Here is an 18,843-nt window from a genome sequence, read left to right as displayed (position 1 = left end):
ATTGTTACTTGATGATGCACCCTATCCACAGAAGTGCCTGTTGGTCTTTAAAGACAAAGTTGCAGGTTCTATTCTTGAGTTAATTGAACTCAGCAGAGGTATACTCTTTACTTTCGCCATTCCTTTGAAATGATAATCATTGGATCACTCAACTATTCACAATCAAAATGATCCTCATTTCTTCAAACACCCACAAATGTACATCCCGCCTACAACAATGAAACAGGAGTGTAATATAAAAAACACTCCTTGTTGGTTTCTTCTCCTCTCCCTCCACTACTCAAGCTCCAAAGGATTAAGACTAGACATTGTGGTCCTGGATTTCAGACTTTAACACCACAGTGGGAAGGTACTGAACCCTTAGAGAAGCTAAAATATTGAAATGTATTTTGCAGTTGTTTGACCTTTATTTGATAAATACTTTTTAAGTGAGTATATACCTAAAATTGTACCCAGGCGATACTGTTGCAGCAAAGTCTCTGTTGTCAAGGCGCCGAAAGACATATTTTGGAATGCACTTAGATGGTGATTGGTCCAGATTACAGTTCCACTCTATTAAAATCCCCATCACTCCACCCTGTAAAACAGATAATATCAAAGGATAGATTGTGTATGAAATAAAAGTTCATTCAATTCTCTGTCTTTACTGACATCTAGACATTTTGTCTTGCTATCATTTCATTGTAATGAGAACTCCATTTTGAAAGACTTGGTGTCTAGAAATCAAAATATTCTTTCACTCAAATGTTAGGTCTAGTAATTTCTGCTAAAAGTATGTATATATCATAAAATGATAAGGTTGGGGTCAGCTATGATGGGACTTCAGAGGGGACTCCTGTGCCAACAGTCATTTGATCATGTGAAAACGATACAACTACTATCCAGGACAGTAAGATAACATTGGCCACTGTTTAACTTGTCAACTTCTCACTCCCCAGCTAATCCAGAACTATTTCACATCAGTTCTCCCATCTTTCTCATTCTGTAGCATGTACAGTGAAAACTAAATGGTTGAAGAGGGAAAAGTGATAACATTCAGAAGCAAGAAATGAAAAAAAATCTGAAAAAAGTGAGTTAGAAAGCAAAACAGAACAAAATAATGAAAAATTAAGAATGACAAGAAGGAAAATTTGGTTGAGTAGACCAAAGACAGCCAGTGTAATGTGCTGCATTCTACCACCTGATGAAGGAGCAGTGTTCCAAAAGCTAGTGCTTCCAAATAAACCTCGAACTATAATCTGGCATTGTGTGATTTTTAACTTTGTACACCCCAGTCCAACACTGGCACCTTCAAAGCATTCTACCATAATTTTGACAGTTGTCATCTTGACATCATTGTTGTCACTTCTGTAGGTGAAGGATAGCCATTTGGCAATATGCTGCAGGGCAACAAATAAATCAGTGCTTTCAGGTGACAGAAAAAAAAGACAGTAAGGAAAAGATTAAATGTACGACAATTCTTCACAGCACATTTATTGTAAATTAGAGTCACAGAGAGATAGGAGAAGAAAGGAGAAAAATCAAGACTATTATAGGCAAATAAGAACTGAGATTAATTTATGAAATGTCGATTCTAACAATAGGTTAGAAAATTGTCCTATTCAGTGTCATTCTTTAAAATTATAATTTAGACTTCCTTTTCACACCTTTTTAATCAGTAGTAATTTGTTTTGTTAGATCATAACCATGTTTGAATCCAGGTCTCTTGATTATCAAGAATTATATTTTTTAAAAATATAAAATATTAAGTTTTTATGCACAGGATGTTAATTATTCAGAAGTTTAGCTCTCATAATAATAAAATAAATTTCTTGAGAAACTGCTATTTTTGTGTAGTGCTCATTAGGGAGACTCTATCATTTAAACAGTAGAAGTCTGTTAAGGCCTACAGATGAAGATGTTGAGGTCTTAAACAGATTCTATCTGAACAATGCAAAACAAACCTGAACAGCTAATTTTTGAAAATCCTCCTTTGCTTCTTGAACCATATCCCCAAGACGAAATATTGGACAGAAAGGGTCAGTAGTTCGATTGAATATACAAGATTTTAAGTAGCTTGCAGTTGCGTTTGTCAAAATATTTCTCCTGCAGTAACAGAAAACAAATCCGTCAGTTTATTACTATATTGCGTACATTTACAAATGAGCAATTCAAAGCACTGCTATACTTACTTTGAAAAATTGAACTTAGGAAAGGTAATGCTGTTCTTTATTAACACTGTGAAGTTCTCAGCTGCTCCAAGAATTGCAGGACTATGAACCAAAAACATTTACAACATGAATATGAATACCACCATACTTGTATTTAATTTTCCTTTCAATGCTTTTTGATTTCCTTCTGTTTCACCGATGTATTCCATGAAAATGGAATTCTTGCTATTTATAATTAAATAAGTATAAGTATGCCACATATCTACACCCATTCCTTCATACTGAAGCTGATGTCAAGGTTCAAGGTAATCTATCTCTGAAAATAGAAAACTAGCAATTGACTTAATTAAGAGATCCAATCTTTTAGAATTGACAATGTTTCGCTCACCGGTTGGAGAACTGCCTAACAGAACCGAGAATCCTACAGGCACTTAGATGGCCACTGCTAGGTCTGCAATCATTCCCTTATTTATTTTCTGATCAACCTCTTCGGGGATTATTATTAAACACCTCTGGAGCAACTGGGACATGGAGGCTTTCTGGCTCAGAAGAAGGGATACTACCACTATGCTACAACAGCCCACTTTCACAGTTTAGATAATTTCTCATGAACCTGTTCAGAGATGTTACGATACAACTCTATAGAAGGTAGGGCTTGAACCCAGTCCTAATGATTCACAGGTCGGGACATTACCACAACACCATTACAGCACTCCATTATCAAAGTTTAGATATTTTCTAAGTAATATTCCCTGGGAATGTGCATGCTCACAGGATTAACAGGGGCATGCAAATAGCAGAGGGTGACTTTGATCCAGTGACTTCTGGGTTATGGGTCCAAAATGCCACTGCTGTACCATTCTGACACCACCACTTTCAAAATGTATTGTACGGCATGGAAATAGACCCTTTGGTCCAACTCATCCATGCTGACCAGATAACCTAAATTAATCTAGTCCCATTTGCCAACATTTGACCCATAAATGTCTACACTTTTCCTATTCGTATACCCATCCAAATGCCTTTTAAATGTTGTAATTGTAGCAGCCTCCATTAGTTCCTCCGACAGTTTATTCCATACATACATCACTCTCTGCATGAAAAAGTTGCCCTTATGTCCCTTTTATATCTTGCACCTCTCATCTTAACCCCATGCACTCGGGTTTTGGACACCCCTACCCTGGGAAAACACCTTTTTATTTACCCTATCCATGTCCCTCATGATTTTATAAACCACTATAAGGTCACCCCTCAGCCTTTGACACTCCAAGGAAAATAGCTCCCCTCAAATCCTCCAACCACGGCAACATCCTTGTAATTTCTTTCTGAATCCTTTTAAATTTAACAACGTCTTTCCTACAGCAGGAGGCCCAGAATTGAACACGTTATTCCAAAAGTCATTTGACCAATGTCCTGTACAGCCGCAACATGACATCCCAACTCCTATACTCAATGCACTGACCAATAAAGACAAGTGTACCAAACACCTTCTTCACTACCCTACCTGTATGTGACTCCAACTTCAAGGAACTATGAACCTGCACTCCAATGCCTCTTGGTTTGGCAACACTTCCCAGGACCCTACCATTAATTGTGTAGTCCTGCCCTGATTTGCCTTCCCAAAATGAAAAATCTCACATTTATCTAAATTAAACTCCATCTGTCACTGTTTGGCTCATCAGCCCATCTGATCAAGATCCCACTGGACTCCAAGATAACCTTTTTCACTGTCCCCACACCACCAATTTTGGAGTTGATTTGGGTAGGAATTCTCCCTGAGGAATTCCTGAAGTTGAAATGACTGATCTTCAACCATCCCAGTCATATTCCTTTGTTCTAGGTATGATTCCTAAATAAAATGAAACTGAGTGTCAGTGAGCAGATTCTTCCTGAGCAAGAACTGCTTGATGGCATTCTTGATGACACCACCTATCACTTTACTAATGATCAAGATTAGATTGATGGGGCGGTAATTGGCCAGGTTGGATTTGTCCTACTTCTTGTGTACAGGATATACCTGGGCAATTGCCAGATAGATACCAATTTTGTACCTGAGCTAGACCCACTTGACTAGGATTGCAGCAGTTTGGAGCACAAATCTCTAGTTCCATTGTCAGAGCCTCCACTACCTACAATTGTTCCTTGACATCAGGGAGTGAATCAGATTGGCTGAAGATGGTAATGGTGTTATCTGGGACATTGAAAGATCTGATTCAATGAGTATGCCTATATCAGGCTGTTACTTGACAGCTCTCCCAATTTTGACACTAGCCCCCACATGTTAGTAAGGAGGACTTGGCAGTGTCAACAGGGTTGTGTTTGTCATTTCAAGTATTTGTCAATGTGATGTGTCATGTTTCATTTCTTTTTGCAGACTTTCCAGTGGTTGGTACAACTGAATGGCTGGGATTGAACATTGTGATCAGGATTTGGTTAATTAATTGGCTGAGTGCCAGAGGAGTTTCTGCAAATGAGCACTTTTTGTGGAAAAAGTTAACAGAACAAAGGACTTTTCAGGAGTCAGCCTTCGAGACCACATTTGAGAAGCATGAAGTCATCTTCAGAGAAGGCAAAGAACCACAAAGCAAGATCTACACAGAGCAAAGTTGGGCACTTCATTTGAATTGGGTTATATTTGTTTCAAGCCAAACTAATAGTTAAAGTTAAATTAAGGGTAAATGTGGCTTCAGTTAAACTAAGGTAAAGTGAGGTTAAATGAAGTAAGGTAGAGTTGGAGTTAACTTGGAGAAGTAAGAAGTAATTGTTGCAACAGAATGTTTTATATTGAGTATTTGGTACGAGGCCACGCCTGAAAGATCCAGATTCCCAAACAAGGACTCTATCCTCCTCGCTCCATCTGCGCAGCCCCCCAACCGGCACAACTCAAAAAAAAAACTTTCCAAAGGCTGAGCCGGTCTTCCCAGGACCACTAGTCAAAATACCAGCACCATTTCCAGTAGATGCAATGGACCGGGGAGCTCTCCTCCCTCCTCAAGGCATGCCAGACACTTGCCTGGTCCAACACCTCAACCAAACAATTTCCGCTTCACAAACAGCATCTCCCTCTCCGTTGCCCAAGCTAGAGCAGCACCCAAGGCTTCAATCCACCACAACTTAATCATGGATGGCCCATCAGCACACTCCGACTTGGCCGTCCCCAGGCGAGCCCCAAGCAGACCCTCCCCGGGTCACAGAACACAAAACAATCAGGCCGCATGCAGTCCCCCCCACATCACCGATGGGCCGCTGGCCGCACCCACGTCAATGTCCCAGAAAGCTTCAAACCCCTGCAAGAAGCACTCCACGAACCCACCATTCCCCAATAGGAAAGGATCCACACACCAGCACCGGGGGTCCATCCCACCACCTCAACCTCCACATAGACTGCCGCATGATCAGAAACAGCCACACTCACCACCTTACAGGAGAGCACCAAATCCAGAAGGTTGAGGGGACAAAAAGCACACCAACTCTGGTGTGGCACCCGCGTGGGTCAGAGTAAAAAAAAAATCTCCGCCCTCAGGGTGAAGACACCCCCCACACATCCACCAGTCCCAGCTCCCCATCCAAATCAACCAGCTGCCTAGATCACAGAGACACGCCCGCACAGCACATAGGCACCCTGTCCACCTCGGGATCAAAAACACAATTAAAATCTCCCCCGACAACTATATGACATAGCCCAAGGGCCGTCAGCCTGGAGAACACATCCGATATGAACCCAAAAGGTTGTGCGAGGGGGGCAGTACATACCCAAAACCCACACCCTCGAGCCCCAAGTATCACAAACCATCCAGACTCACCCTTCATCCAGACCAACACCAGGAATGGAAGACCCCTCCCAAATAAGAATGGCCACTCCCCCACCCCTCGAGCTGAAGGATGAAAAGAACACCCGACCAAATCCTCCCTGCCTCAGCCCCAAGCGCCCCACATCAGCTAGGTGCGACCCCCACAAAAGGGCCACATCAACTCTCTCCCCTTCAAGATTTGACAATATCTTTCTCCACCACATCCTCTGGCAGCTCATTCCATATACACACCACCCTCTGTGTGAAAAGGTTGCCCCATCGGTCTCTTTTATATCTTCCCCCTCTCACCCTAAACTTATGCCCTCTAGTTCTGGACTCCCCTACCCCAGGAAAAAGTCTTTGTCTATTTATGATATTCATGCCCCTCATGATTTTATAAATCTCTATAAGGTCACCCCTCAGCCTCTGACGCTCCAGGGAAAACAGCCCCAGCCTTTTCAGCCTCTCCCTGTGGCGCAAATCCTCCAACCCTGGCAACATCCTTGTAAACCTTTTCTGAACCCTTTCAAGTTTCATAACATCATTCCGATAAGAAGGAGACCAGAATTGCACGCAATATTCCAACAGTGGCCTCACCAATGTTCTGTACAGCCGCAACATGACCTCCCAACTCCTGGACTCAATAAGGGAAAGCATACCAGACACAGAATCTTGAAAAGGCTCATAGGTTTTGAATGATTAAATTAGATTCCCTACAGTGTGGAAACAGGCCCTTTGGTCCAACAAGTCCACCCCGACCCTCCGAAGAGTAACCCACCCAGACCCATTTTCCTCTGACTAAAGCACCTAACACTATGGGCAATTTAGCATAGTCAATTCACATCTTTGAACTGTGGGAGGAAACCGGGGCATCCGGAGGAAACCCATACAGACACAGGGAGAATGTGCAAACTCCACACAGACAGTTACTCAAGGCTGGAATTGATCCTGGGTCCCTGGCGCCGTGAAGCAGCAGTGCTAACCACTGAGCCACCATGCTACCCACGGTATTGTACATTTTCTAACCATTATTTAATTGGTAATTATTAATAAGACTTTTAACTAATATTTTACTTACTTAGGAATAACTGTATCATTCTCCACAGGACACCAAGCAAAAATCTCACATGTTTTCACGTTTACATCATAGTGGACACATTTTCCAGTTAAAATCCCTAAAAATAAAAATAAAAAGTCACAATAACATTTGTAACTAAAAAGGAACACCTGTCTATTCTCAATAGAAATCTAAGTAGTAAAAAAGAAATATTATGAAGAAAAATCTATTCTTACGTAGAAATTGACTTATGCAGTGCACTGGGGAGTTAATGGTAGAGAACACTGATCTAAATCAATATTTGACTCAGTGTTCATGGTGGAGGACACTAATACCTTCCTAACAATAACAGTTAGTGCCGAGACTGGAGAAAGAGTGGAACTTACAACAATCACAATCATAATCATTAGTGAAAAAGTACAGAGCAAACAATTGGGATCGAAGACAGACAAGTTGCCAGAGCCTGATGGCCTATATTCTAGAGTCTTAAAGGAAGTGGTATCAAAGATAGTGGCTCTGCTGATTATAATATTCCAAAATTCCATGAATGCGGGAAAGACTCTTGTGAATTGGGAAAATATAATAGTACACCCTTATTCAAAAAAGGTAGGGAAGCAGAAAGTAAAAAACTATAGATCAGTTAGTTTAACATCTGTCAGAAGGAAATAGAATCCATTCTTAAGGAAGTAATAATAGGTACTTGAGAAAGTATAAGCACAATCCATCACAGTCAGCATGGTTTTATGAGGAATAAATCATATTTGACTGATTTGCTAGAGTTCTTCAAAGAACAAGTGGATAATAGGGATCCTGCAGATGTAGTATAAATGGACTTCCAGATGGTATTTGATAAGGTGCTGCACAGACAATAATAGGGATGTGTTGCTGCAACGGTACAAGGTAATAGTGAAACTGCACCGGGAGTATTGCTATAGTTTTGGTTCCCTTGCATGAGAAGGGATATATTTGAGTTAAAGGCAGTTCAGAGGGAATTCACTAGATTAATTCCAGAGAAAAAAGGACTGTCTTGAGGAGAGATTGAACTGTTAAGGTATGTACTTGCTCGGGCTTAGAAGAATGAGAGGAGATCTAGTTGAAGAAAAAATATGCGAAAAGGGATTGACAAAGTAGATTTAGAAAGAATGTTTCTTATTGTGGGGCCATCTAGAACAAGAGGTCATAATTTTAGGATAAAGTTTAGCAGGTTTAAACAGAGATGAGCAGAAATTACTTCTCTCAAAGGGTTGTAAATCTATGAAATTCCCTACCCCAAAGTGTGATGGACACTGGGATGTTCAGTCAATTGAAGAAGGAGAAGTATTTTTAGTTAGTAACATGTTGAAAGGTTATGAGAAGCAGGAAGAAAAGTGGAGTTAATGCAAGATGAGATCAGCCATGATTATATTAAATGGTGGAGCAGGCTTGAGGGGCTGCATTGCCTACCCTTGCTCCTAGGTCATGATCTCCCACCCCAGCACAACCCATCAAGCCGCAGCTCTGCACCTTCAGCTGCCCAAAATTTTGCTCCACCACAACCCTATCATGGGCAACATTAAACCTATGTTGCACATCAGTCAGGAGACTGTGCAATGGGGAATATTGAGCCCAGGTCACAGTGGGTAGCCCTTTTCACCCAGAAATCAGCCTTGTCAGACCTGTGTATCCTCAAACACACCAGCTCATAAGAGTACTTCAGGATGTATGACAACTGCCTGGGTAGCAGGCACACACCTCCAGGAGATGGAATGGTGATCACCTATAACCTGAACATGGAATGAATAGAACTGCTTCCTGTTGATGAATTCCTGTTGATGCATTGTAATATGGCCCTTTCAGTACATGTGTACAGTTGGTGGCATCCTGTACCTGGAGAAAACCAGCTTTATTCCAGAATCCAACCTTCCAAGCTGCAGCACTGACCTCATCTTGGGAAAACAAAAATAGCTAGTGATTTTGCACAGATGGAATCAGTCACTATTCTGATGCATTTATGGGTGTCAGACAGAGATGTCACACAGGTCAACTGTCACTCCCTAGGAAGCAATTGGTCTCAAAGAAATTGACCAACTTTGACAGTAACTTTGACAGCCACTGAGAGAGGATGGACTCTCACTTGCACAGCCTTCAGGTCCCGCTCCAGCATCCAGCAGAGTTCGGTCTTAGTGTGCCACAACATAGAGAGCCTAGGTCAGCAGTGCAACTCACTCATGGCCAATAAATGAAGTCTAGATCAGAAAAATCTGAGCCTCCTGCACATCTCATGAATTCTGAGGGGCTGTGCATCTACAAGGTCTCCCAGAGCTGGCTCCCCATCTGTCCATGCAAAGGTGTTCCTATGCAACCTTCTTGATGCTAGTTACCAATCCACTTTGTTGTTCATCTCTGTGCACATAAGTCACCTACAGTGTATCATGGACCTGTCATGATAGTTGTACTAGGTTGGAAGATGTTGGATGCCTTATATGTAGCTGACAGAGGATTGCAACCCATGCCCATGGATTGACCCCTGAGCTGTTGGTGCCTGTCTTCAAGACTGAGGTGGTTTAGAGTAAGTGTCGAGCTGAAACTGCCAGATATGCACACTGGCTTCCTTGATAAGTTTTCCTGACAACCTAACTTGTTTGGAGAGTTTGGTAAAGTGTGAATATTAATGACGGGAGTTGTATTAATGAGGTGTTTTACAAGCACTTAATTCCTGTTAACTGGCATCTTACTGCTGCCTAGCAAGAATCGCACCACACACTTGTGCAGGATTTATGCAATAGTTGGGGTGGAGAAAGGATGGTTGTAGTTCAGATCCACATTATTATCATTTAATCTGAACTATTAAAATCCCCACCTCCGCCACCCTCCAACTATTACATAAACACTGCCCCCTGTGCACTTCACTTCATACAGTCATAGACTCAGATGTACAGTACGGAAACAGGCCCTTTGGTCCAACTCCTCTATGCCGACCATCTGCAATCTAAACTCAAAACGTTAGCTTGCTTTCTCTCTTTGGATGTTGCCTGACCCGCTGTGATATCCAGCAATTTTTTTTTCAGTACAGATTCCAGCATCTGCAGTAATTTGCTCCTATTTTCTTTGTGGACTTATTTTTGTTTCTGTGTTGTGATATATCTCATGATGGAGAAAAATGAGTCACTTTAGGCAGAATTACATGTTTCATAAGCATGGTATTTTTCCACAATTAAGAGATCAGGAAAGCACAATGCTATTTTCAGTATAAAGTTAAAAATCACACAACACCAGGTTACAGTCCAACAGATTTATTTGAAAGTACAAGCTTTCAAAGCGCTGCTTCTTTGTCAGGTAGCTAGTGGGGCAGGATCATAGGACACAGAATTTATAGAAAAAGATCAAGGTGTCATACATCTGGTGCGATGTATTCAACAAACCTAGGTGGCTGTTAAGTCTTTAATCACTTAGAATGGGTTGCAGGTTTCGATTCATTAATATGTAAATCCCAGAACTTCTTTCAAGTCACATTCCCAAGATAACTTAAGTTTTAATGAAAGATGGTGACATTTCAGCTCAGAAAATGCATTAAAGGTGTGAGGTTAGAGTCTGTCTATATTCCAACCTTGAGTCAGACCGATTCTTTTTCCAAAGTAGGAATTTATAAAACGTCATATGGACTGCCTGCCTACAGATTGTGCGCTTTTTGAACACAATAGAAATGTTTCTGCAAATACAAATCTGCAATTTGGAAATAATTTCTAAATAAACCTCTAGGAGAAAGTAAGGACCGCAGATACTGGAGATCAGAGTCAAAAAGTGTGGCGCTGGAAAAGCACAGCTGATCAGGCAGCATCCGAGGAGCAGGAGAGTCCTGTTCAAATAAACCAGTTGGATTATTAACTGGTGTTATATAATCTTTAACTTTGTCCACCCCTGTCAAACATCAGCACCTCCACATCATTTTCAGTATAATCCACGGTTGAAAGGATATGTTGTTAGGTCTAAGGCACAATAGAGTTTAAGGTAAAATAAGTTAAAGCTGTTTTCAGTGGTGGATGCTTTTCCTACTGAGCATGTGTGGAAAAAAAACTGGGGACCTGAAGATCAATCAGTATTATAGTCCAAGTTGTTAAGACTTCACATTCTTCTTATTTCTAAGGAGCAAATATAATATCCTACCTGCTCTCCTCCATCTTGCCTTCACACTGCATTTAAATAAAGACTAAAGTCAAATTCAATCTACCTCCAGACCTCAAAGTATGGACACTTTGCCTCTTTCAGATTTTGCTTAATCCTACAACTGTCCAACCAGTTTATAAAATTTGCAAAGTCACCTACTTTGTGTATTGTTATGAATATTACAGTGCCCTGTGCTTTGGATGTTGGCCAATCCTAAATTCCCAATTTCCAAACGTAATTTCTCTAACACTGTTGGTGACGTTGGGGGTTTGGTGGAAAAAAGAGAAAAGGAGGAATGAAGCGGTCATCTCTGATTTAAAACCTTGCACTCTGACTTCGATTCTTTTCTCGACCATTACTTGGTTCATTTAGTTATACCATGAACCAGATAAAAAATTACAACTTCAGTGATACGTAAAAGGAATGGGATTCGTCATACATACAGATTTGATCAAGGTTTATCAAAGTTTCTGTTATCACATTCACTTTAAAAAAAGATGACTTTCCAAGTCAGAATTTGAAAACCAAGAACTTTTATTTTTAGAAAAAAACAAATATTGTGTTTAAGAGCAATAAAGGATCAACTCTGCAGTGTTTACCATTAGTACTTCATCCTGCATTCTGGCTGACAGTAAAATTAAATTTAACATACCATTACTATGGGAACTGTGCTGTCCAGCTGCACAATCAGTGTCTGATTTACATCTTGTACTTTCATTTGGCAACTGAAAAAGATAAACATTATCTTTCAGCAAACTTTTTAAACAAGTTAAATTAAACACAATCCTCATTCTCTACTTCTATCATATACAATTGATTTGGCAGAACACCTATATGAGAGTAAACAGGCAAAGCATGATGACTCACGAGTTCTCTTGCAGGCCCTGCTTTGCTTGCCAGGGACTTAACAACCATTCAAACGTTGTTAATCAATGAGATTTAATTAAAAGTAACTATAGTGATTCCTTACTTAAAGTTGTAGTTGCATTCCTAAGAAGTGCAACTTTAGGTGAAATAATTTTAAGCAATTCAGATTTTCCCATTGCAACCAATGTAAAAGTTATAGTTACTTTTCTGGGACCATTCCATCAAAAAATAGAATCCCTGTAGCACAGAAAGAGGCCATTCGACCCATCAAATCTGCACTGAACCTACAAACAGCAATCCTCCCTATCACCACACTTACCACAGCTAACCCACCAAACCCGTACATCCTTGGACAATGCAAAGCAATTTAACATGGCTAATCTATCTAACTTGCACATCTTTAGACTGTGGGAGGAACCCACACAGACTCGGAGAGAATGTGCAAACTCTTCACAGACAGTGTGACCCAATCGAATCCAGGACGCTGGTGTTCTAAAAGAACCAGTACTACAACGGAGCCACTGTGCTACCCCAAATATTTAAATAATATTTTAAAATATTTAAAAACATTATACTCTAAGTTGAAACACTGTACACTCCTAAATGCCTATTTTGATAAATGAAATAACTTTGTTTTAAATTTATAATTTTGATAAGAAATATGTTAACTATTTCCTCTTAACTCCAGCTCCTGGCCTTTCCCACAGAATTTCTCCTACCTTCCACTTCCCTGCTCACCACTTGGTCTCTGAAACCCTCACAGAGACAGGATGCAAGAAAGGGACTAAAAAGGAACCATGAGTGGAGCAGAGAAGCAACAAGTGGCAGATAGTTGGAGGGAGAGAATGAAAGATTGCCAGATAGTGAGAAAGATCACTCCAAAATAGTACCAATCAGATCATGCACTATCTGCCAGCCATGGCACAAAACACAAGCTAAATTTCTGATGTTAAGCACACTATATCGATCTCATTCTATCCAGTTGGGTGATCCTGAGGCAAAACAGTGCTGAATAACACAACTTAAAAGGGATCTTATTGTATCATATCACCTGGCCCAGCTCCTCAAATACAAAGCCATGCTGTCCATTAAACATTTACTGCACATCCACCAAATCGTCCCCAACAATTCATGTCTTCACATTCATCCACAAGCACTGAAAATGTTCATAAAAATCTGTGACACATGCAAAGGCCATGGCTAAAGGATAAGTCATCCTGTTAATGTTGGAATCCAGTCTGCATGGCTATGGACAAGGTGTGCATTGATTCACAGTCGATTCTGATGTAACATGATAGTTTTATTCTCGTGCAATCTCGCGTTAAGAAAATCGCGCAACAGCCACATTATTTAAACTAATGGGACTGGAATCGCATTATAACCAGTAAGGAAAGTTCGGATTCTACAAATAACGGTCTAAATTCTCCAATCGGGTTAAAGACAATTCACATTGAAGAAACACACATTATAGCAGAACCAAATGTATCTGATTTCTGGAAGTGAAGTTATACAGGAGGCAGGGGTCTAAAGACATCTACGTATCAATATGTTAAATATGATCTGGATTCCTCTACCCTTTCTGCTGTTATGCACATGTGACGTGATTGCGCATTCCCTGCAGATATGCTACTACATCTCCGGGGTTATCTTTTTCATCAGTGACCCCTGAGGTTCAGCAATGGTGTCCAGCAGTACACAGCTTAGAGTGGAATGCATCCTCAATCATGGACTCTCCATAGGTACTGCAGCCAACACACTCTGCTCATGCTAACTTGCAAACTGTGAAACTCCAAATGAAAACTCTGCTCTTCCAATGGGAACTATTTAAACAATAGTGCGCTAATACCTGCTGAGATTATGTTCTTTAACAGTCCACCCTCAGAAGAAACAAGTGCCTCCATGGAAGAGTGACCTAATTAGTCCATGGACTGCTATTCTATGTGTGATGGCCCAAGCAGAATTAGAATTTGCAATGGCCAATTACTTAGTATAATTAAAATGATCAAGTGCATCCATTGCTAAAACAAAGGCAACATGATGTGAATAAAAGTGAAGTAGTGGATGCTGGAGATCTGAAATAAAAACAAAGCGCTGGAGAAATGCAGCAAGTTTGGCAGCATCTGTGGAGAGAGAAATAAAGTTAACTTTCAAAGTCTGATGAGTCATATTGGACTCAAAATGTTAACTTTGTTTCTCTCGCTGCCAGACATGTTCAGTTTCTCGAGCACTTTGTTTTCTTCAACATTACATGAGTCTTCAATAAAATGCGGAATGTAAATATTTATTGCTGTCACCAAGAAGCTGCGAGGTCTCAGTATCTTCATCACCAATGGTTAGAGATGCAGATATGTCACTGATCTCTGTGATTTATTATTCTGATATCAGTTGCATTATTTATAGCAGCCCACAACAGGTTCTCTTCCCTCCTTGTCTTTTATGCTCTTTTCTCCAGCAATAGTGGAACTACAGGTCTGTGAATTTTTGTAAAGCATGTCTTAACCCAGTAGTTCTCCTACTGCTGGTGGCTGATTGGGGTGAATGGATAACTGGTAAGTTGAGGAAATGCAGAGCAAGTGAGTAAGTGATTACTATATGTCCCAAGTTAAGTGAGTGAGAAACTGATGTAATGACTTGGCAAGCATAATGAGAGTGAGTGGCTACAGGATGTTGTTGAATTTACAGCTGCTTGTATTTCTTGATATGGTTAGGTCATTAGACCACATCCTGCATTGGATCTTGGTGTGAAGTACAAAACTCCTGCCAAATCATTCCACCAACTTTAACCAGGCCTTCTTTCTGATAGCAGCAGGCTTCAATTTAAAATGATGTCCTTCCAGTTCCTTACTATATCCAACAGTGCCTACAGGAGATATTATGAAATGAAGGCAAAAACTTTGAGTGTCCTGAGTTCATCTTGTAAAATTGTTACTCTTTCCTAAACATCCCAACTCCTCCAAATGCCACCTTTGAATTGGTCCTTTAAAGAAGTGAGTTGAGATTAAATCACATGGGTGAGCATCGCGTTTATTGACATGCAGCATGGGATATGAAATTCAGAAGCCAATGATAATTTCAAAATTGTTACCTAATTTAAAATTCCAACATGGTGAAATCTCTCCCTAGTTTTGCACATACTATTGCTCCCTGCCATTCAGAGCTCACCTCTCATTATTGGGTTCATGTTATTTAAAACTCTATTTAACCTCCACTGGTGCTGAACATAGTAAATACAATTACATCATATTGTTGAAAGAACATTATTTTGTCATATTGTTAAACAAGGTGGACCAGGAAAAGATTTGAATGGGAAAGTTTTGCAAACATTTAAAGTATTGTCACATTGTATGATAGTGGAATAGATTAGTGAGTGACAGAATATGTGGATTTTAGAAAGACAATACTGACAATGTTTACTTAGATTTCCTCAGTGTTTTGTTGTGCCCAATTTAGCTCCCATGTTCTGGAAAAGCCATAGGTACCTTGAGAAAAAGTCAAAAGAAAGTAAACAACTTTGGTAATATCAAACTGTGTGATACAAGATTTTGAACACTAAACATGTTCACCGTGAGATTCCTTTGTTACTTTTGTCTGAGCTAATCACCTATTTGGCTGGGAAAAATTAGGACGAAGACTTACAAGGATGTTGCCAGGTTTGGAGGATTTGAGCTATAGGGAGAGGCTGAACAGGCTGGGGCTGTTATTCCTGGAGTGTCAGAGGCTGAGGGGTGACCTTTCGGAGTTTATAAAATCATGAGGGACATGGATAGGGTAAATAGACAAAGTCTTTCCCTGGGATGGGGGAGTCCAGAACTAGAGGGCATAGAGTCATAGAGATGTACAGCATGGAAACAGACCCTTTGGTCCAACCCATCCATGCTGACCAGATAACCCAACCCAATCTAGTCCAACCTGCCAGCACCTGGCCCATATCCCTCCAAACCCTTCCTATTCATATACCCATCCAAATGCCTCTTAAATGTTGCAATTGTACCAGCCTCCACCACTTCCTCTGGCGGCTCATTCCAAACACGTACCACTCTCTGTGTGAAAAAGTTGCCCCATAGGTCTCTTTCATATCTTTCCCGTCTCACCCTAAACCTATGCCCTCTAGTTCTGGACTCCCCGACCCCAGGGAAAAGACTTTGCCTGTTTACCTACCCATGCCCTTCATAATTTTGTAAATCTCTATAAGGTCACCCCTCAGCCTCAGACACTCCAGAGAAAACAGCCCAGCCTGTTTAACATGTCCCTAAAATTCAAATTATCCAACCCTGGCAGCATCCTTGTAAATCTTTTCTGAACCCTTTCAAGTTTCACAACATCTTTCCAACAGGAAGGAGACCAGAATTGTACGCAATATTCCAACAGTGGCCTAACCAATGTCCTGTACAGCCGCAACATGACATCCCAACTCCTGTACTCAATACTCTGAACAATAAAGGAAAGCATGCCAAACACCTTCTTCACTATCCTATCTACCTGCGACTCCACTTTCAAGGAGCTATGAACCTGCACTCCAAGGTCTCTGTTCAGCAGCATTCCCTAGGGCCTTACCATTAAGTGTATAAGTCCTGCTAAGATTTGCTTTCCCAAAATGCAGAACCTCTCATTTATCTGAATTAAACATCATCTGCCACTTCTCAGCCCATTGGCCCATCTGATCAAGGTCCTGTTGTAATGTGAGGTAACCCTCTTCGCTGTCCACTACACCTCCAATTTTGGTGTCATCTGCAAACTTACTAACTATACCTCTTATGCTCGCATCCAAATCATTTATGTAAATGACAAAAAAGTAGAGGACCCAGCACCGTCAAGTTTGTGAGACATGATTTCCCATGCACAAAGCCATGTTGACTATCCCTAATCAGACCTTGCATTTCCAAATACATGTACATCCTGTCCCTCAGGATTCCCGCCAACAACTTGCCCACCACCGACATCAGGCTCACTGGTCTACAGTTCCCTGGCTTGTCCTTACCACCTTTCTTAAACTGTGGCACCACGTTAGCCAACCTCCAGTCTTCCGGCACCTCACCTGTGACTATCAATTATACAAATATCTCAGCAAGAGGCCCAGCAATCACTTCTCTAGCTTCCCAAAGAGTTCTAGGGTACACCTGATCAAGTCCTGGGGATTATCCAACTGTACCCATTTCAAGACATCTAGCACTTTTCCCTTTGTAATATGGACATTTGCAAGATGTCACCATCTATTTCCCTACAGTCCATATCTTCCATATCCTTTTCCACAGTAAATACTAAAGCAAAATATTCATTTAGTATGTCCCCCATTTTCTGCGGCTTCACACAAAGGACGCCTTGCTGATCTCTGAGGGGCCCTATTCCCTCCCTAGTTACCCTTTTGTCCTTCATGTATTTGTAAAAACTCTTTGGGTTCTCCTTAATTCTATTTGCCAAAGCTATCTCATGTCCCCTTTTTGCCCTCCTGATTTCCCTCCTAAGTATACTTCTACTTAATTATACTCTTCTCAGGATTAATTTGATCTATCCTATCCTTACATGTGTTTCCTTCTTTTTCTTAACCAAACCCTCAATTTCTTTAGTCATCCAGCATTCCCTATACTTACCAGCCTTTCCTTTCACCCTAACAGGAATGTACTTTCTCTGGATTCTCGTTAGCTCATTTCTGAAGGCTTCCCATTTTCCAGTCATCCCTTAACTTGCAAACATCTACCCCCTATCAGCTTCCAAAAGTTCTTGCCTAATACCGTCAAAATTGGCCTTTCCCCAATTTAGAACTTCAGAGGATGGGTGTGGACTTGTTGGGCTGAAGAGCCTACTTCCACACTGTAGGGATTCTATGGTTCTAACCCACATCGAAACCCCTGCTCTGAAAACTCGATTCACACTTAGCCTGCTCTGACTAGTTGCACCACAGCAATGGACAGAACCAACAATATTTTAAATCCACAACGCTCAAAGAAATACATTCCTGATGAAGACCTTATGCTCAAAACGTCGACTCACCTGCTCCTCGGATGCTGCCTGACCAGCTCTGCTTTTTCAGCACCACACTTTTTGACTTGTTGACTTTGATCTCCAGCATCTGCACTCTTACTTTCTCCTACTCAAAGAAATAAATCAATTTGTTCCACCTCGTGATTTATGAAGCAATGTGGAGAGTGGACTGGAGAGTTGAGTTGAGACTCAGTCAATGATGATCATATTGAATGATGAAACAGAGGAATGGGTGTGTGCAGTGGAAATTTGGGCTATTCTTGCTCCTATTTCTTAAGTTTTTTGATGAGGTTACTAAGAGCAAAACAGATAGAATGAGAGAATTTAATTACCACAGTTTGGGAAGAACAAAGCAGCTTAAGTAGCTCACTTAATTTCTATGAAGTATTCGACACATTTTTCTAGATATCTTGACATGGGAAGAAGCCATATTGGATTAAGTGATTAGTAACCAATCAATATTAGTTTAACAATCTGACAATAAGGGCACATCTACCAAATAGTGGCCCTATGATTTAAGTTGATATTAAGTTTGAGAAGAAAAATCACAAACCATGGTTTAAGTAATACAAATTTTGGTGGAAATAAATAAATTAATTTATCACAGGATACCAAGCAGAACCATTACTGGATAAACCTAGAAGCAAACAGTGCAAAGTATTCAAATAAGTATTTGAACTTATTAAAAACCAATCCATACCCATCAAATAACAAGGCCTCCACTTTTGTGGTTAAGCATCCATAGCAACCAGTGAGGCAAGACAAATTGTCAAGCTAAAAGTGAATAGAAACCGACATAAATGCAAAGGGAAATGGAAAACCTGCAGAAAACCTGCAAAGCCATAAAAAGCACCAA

The 18,843-nt window shown here is 40.6% G+C and overlaps 1 protein-coding gene across 1 annotated transcript in view; it reads right to left on the bottom strand.

The window, feature by feature from the left end:
- Window positions 1–18,843, bottom strand: part of LOC122562670 (P2X purinoceptor 4-like) — a 42,682-nt gene that overhangs the window by 11,347 nt on the left and 12,492 nt on the right. Inside the window, exons 4-8 of the mRNA XM_043715714.1 lie at window positions 11,794–11,866; window positions 7,020–7,116; window positions 2,172–2,252; window positions 1,944–2,085; window positions 441–577 (exon numbers count right to left, since the gene is read on the bottom strand). Coding sequence (XP_043571649.1) covers window positions 441–577; window positions 1,944–2,085; window positions 2,172–2,252; window positions 7,020–7,116; window positions 11,794–11,866 — 530 coding nt within the window. The remainder of the gene's footprint in view (window positions 1–440; window positions 578–1,943; window positions 2,086–2,171; window positions 2,253–7,019; window positions 7,117–11,793; window positions 11,867–18,843) is intronic.

The sequence above is a fragment of the Chiloscyllium plagiosum genome, chromosome 25 (assembly GCF_004010195.1).
Source record: "Chiloscyllium plagiosum isolate BGI_BamShark_2017 chromosome 25, ASM401019v2, whole genome shotgun sequence".
NCBI lineage: Eukaryota > Metazoa > Chordata > Chondrichthyes > Orectolobiformes > Hemiscylliidae > Chiloscyllium > Chiloscyllium plagiosum.
Note: the sequence above shows the minus strand (reverse complement) of the source record. Positions and strands in the feature narration are given on the sequence as shown.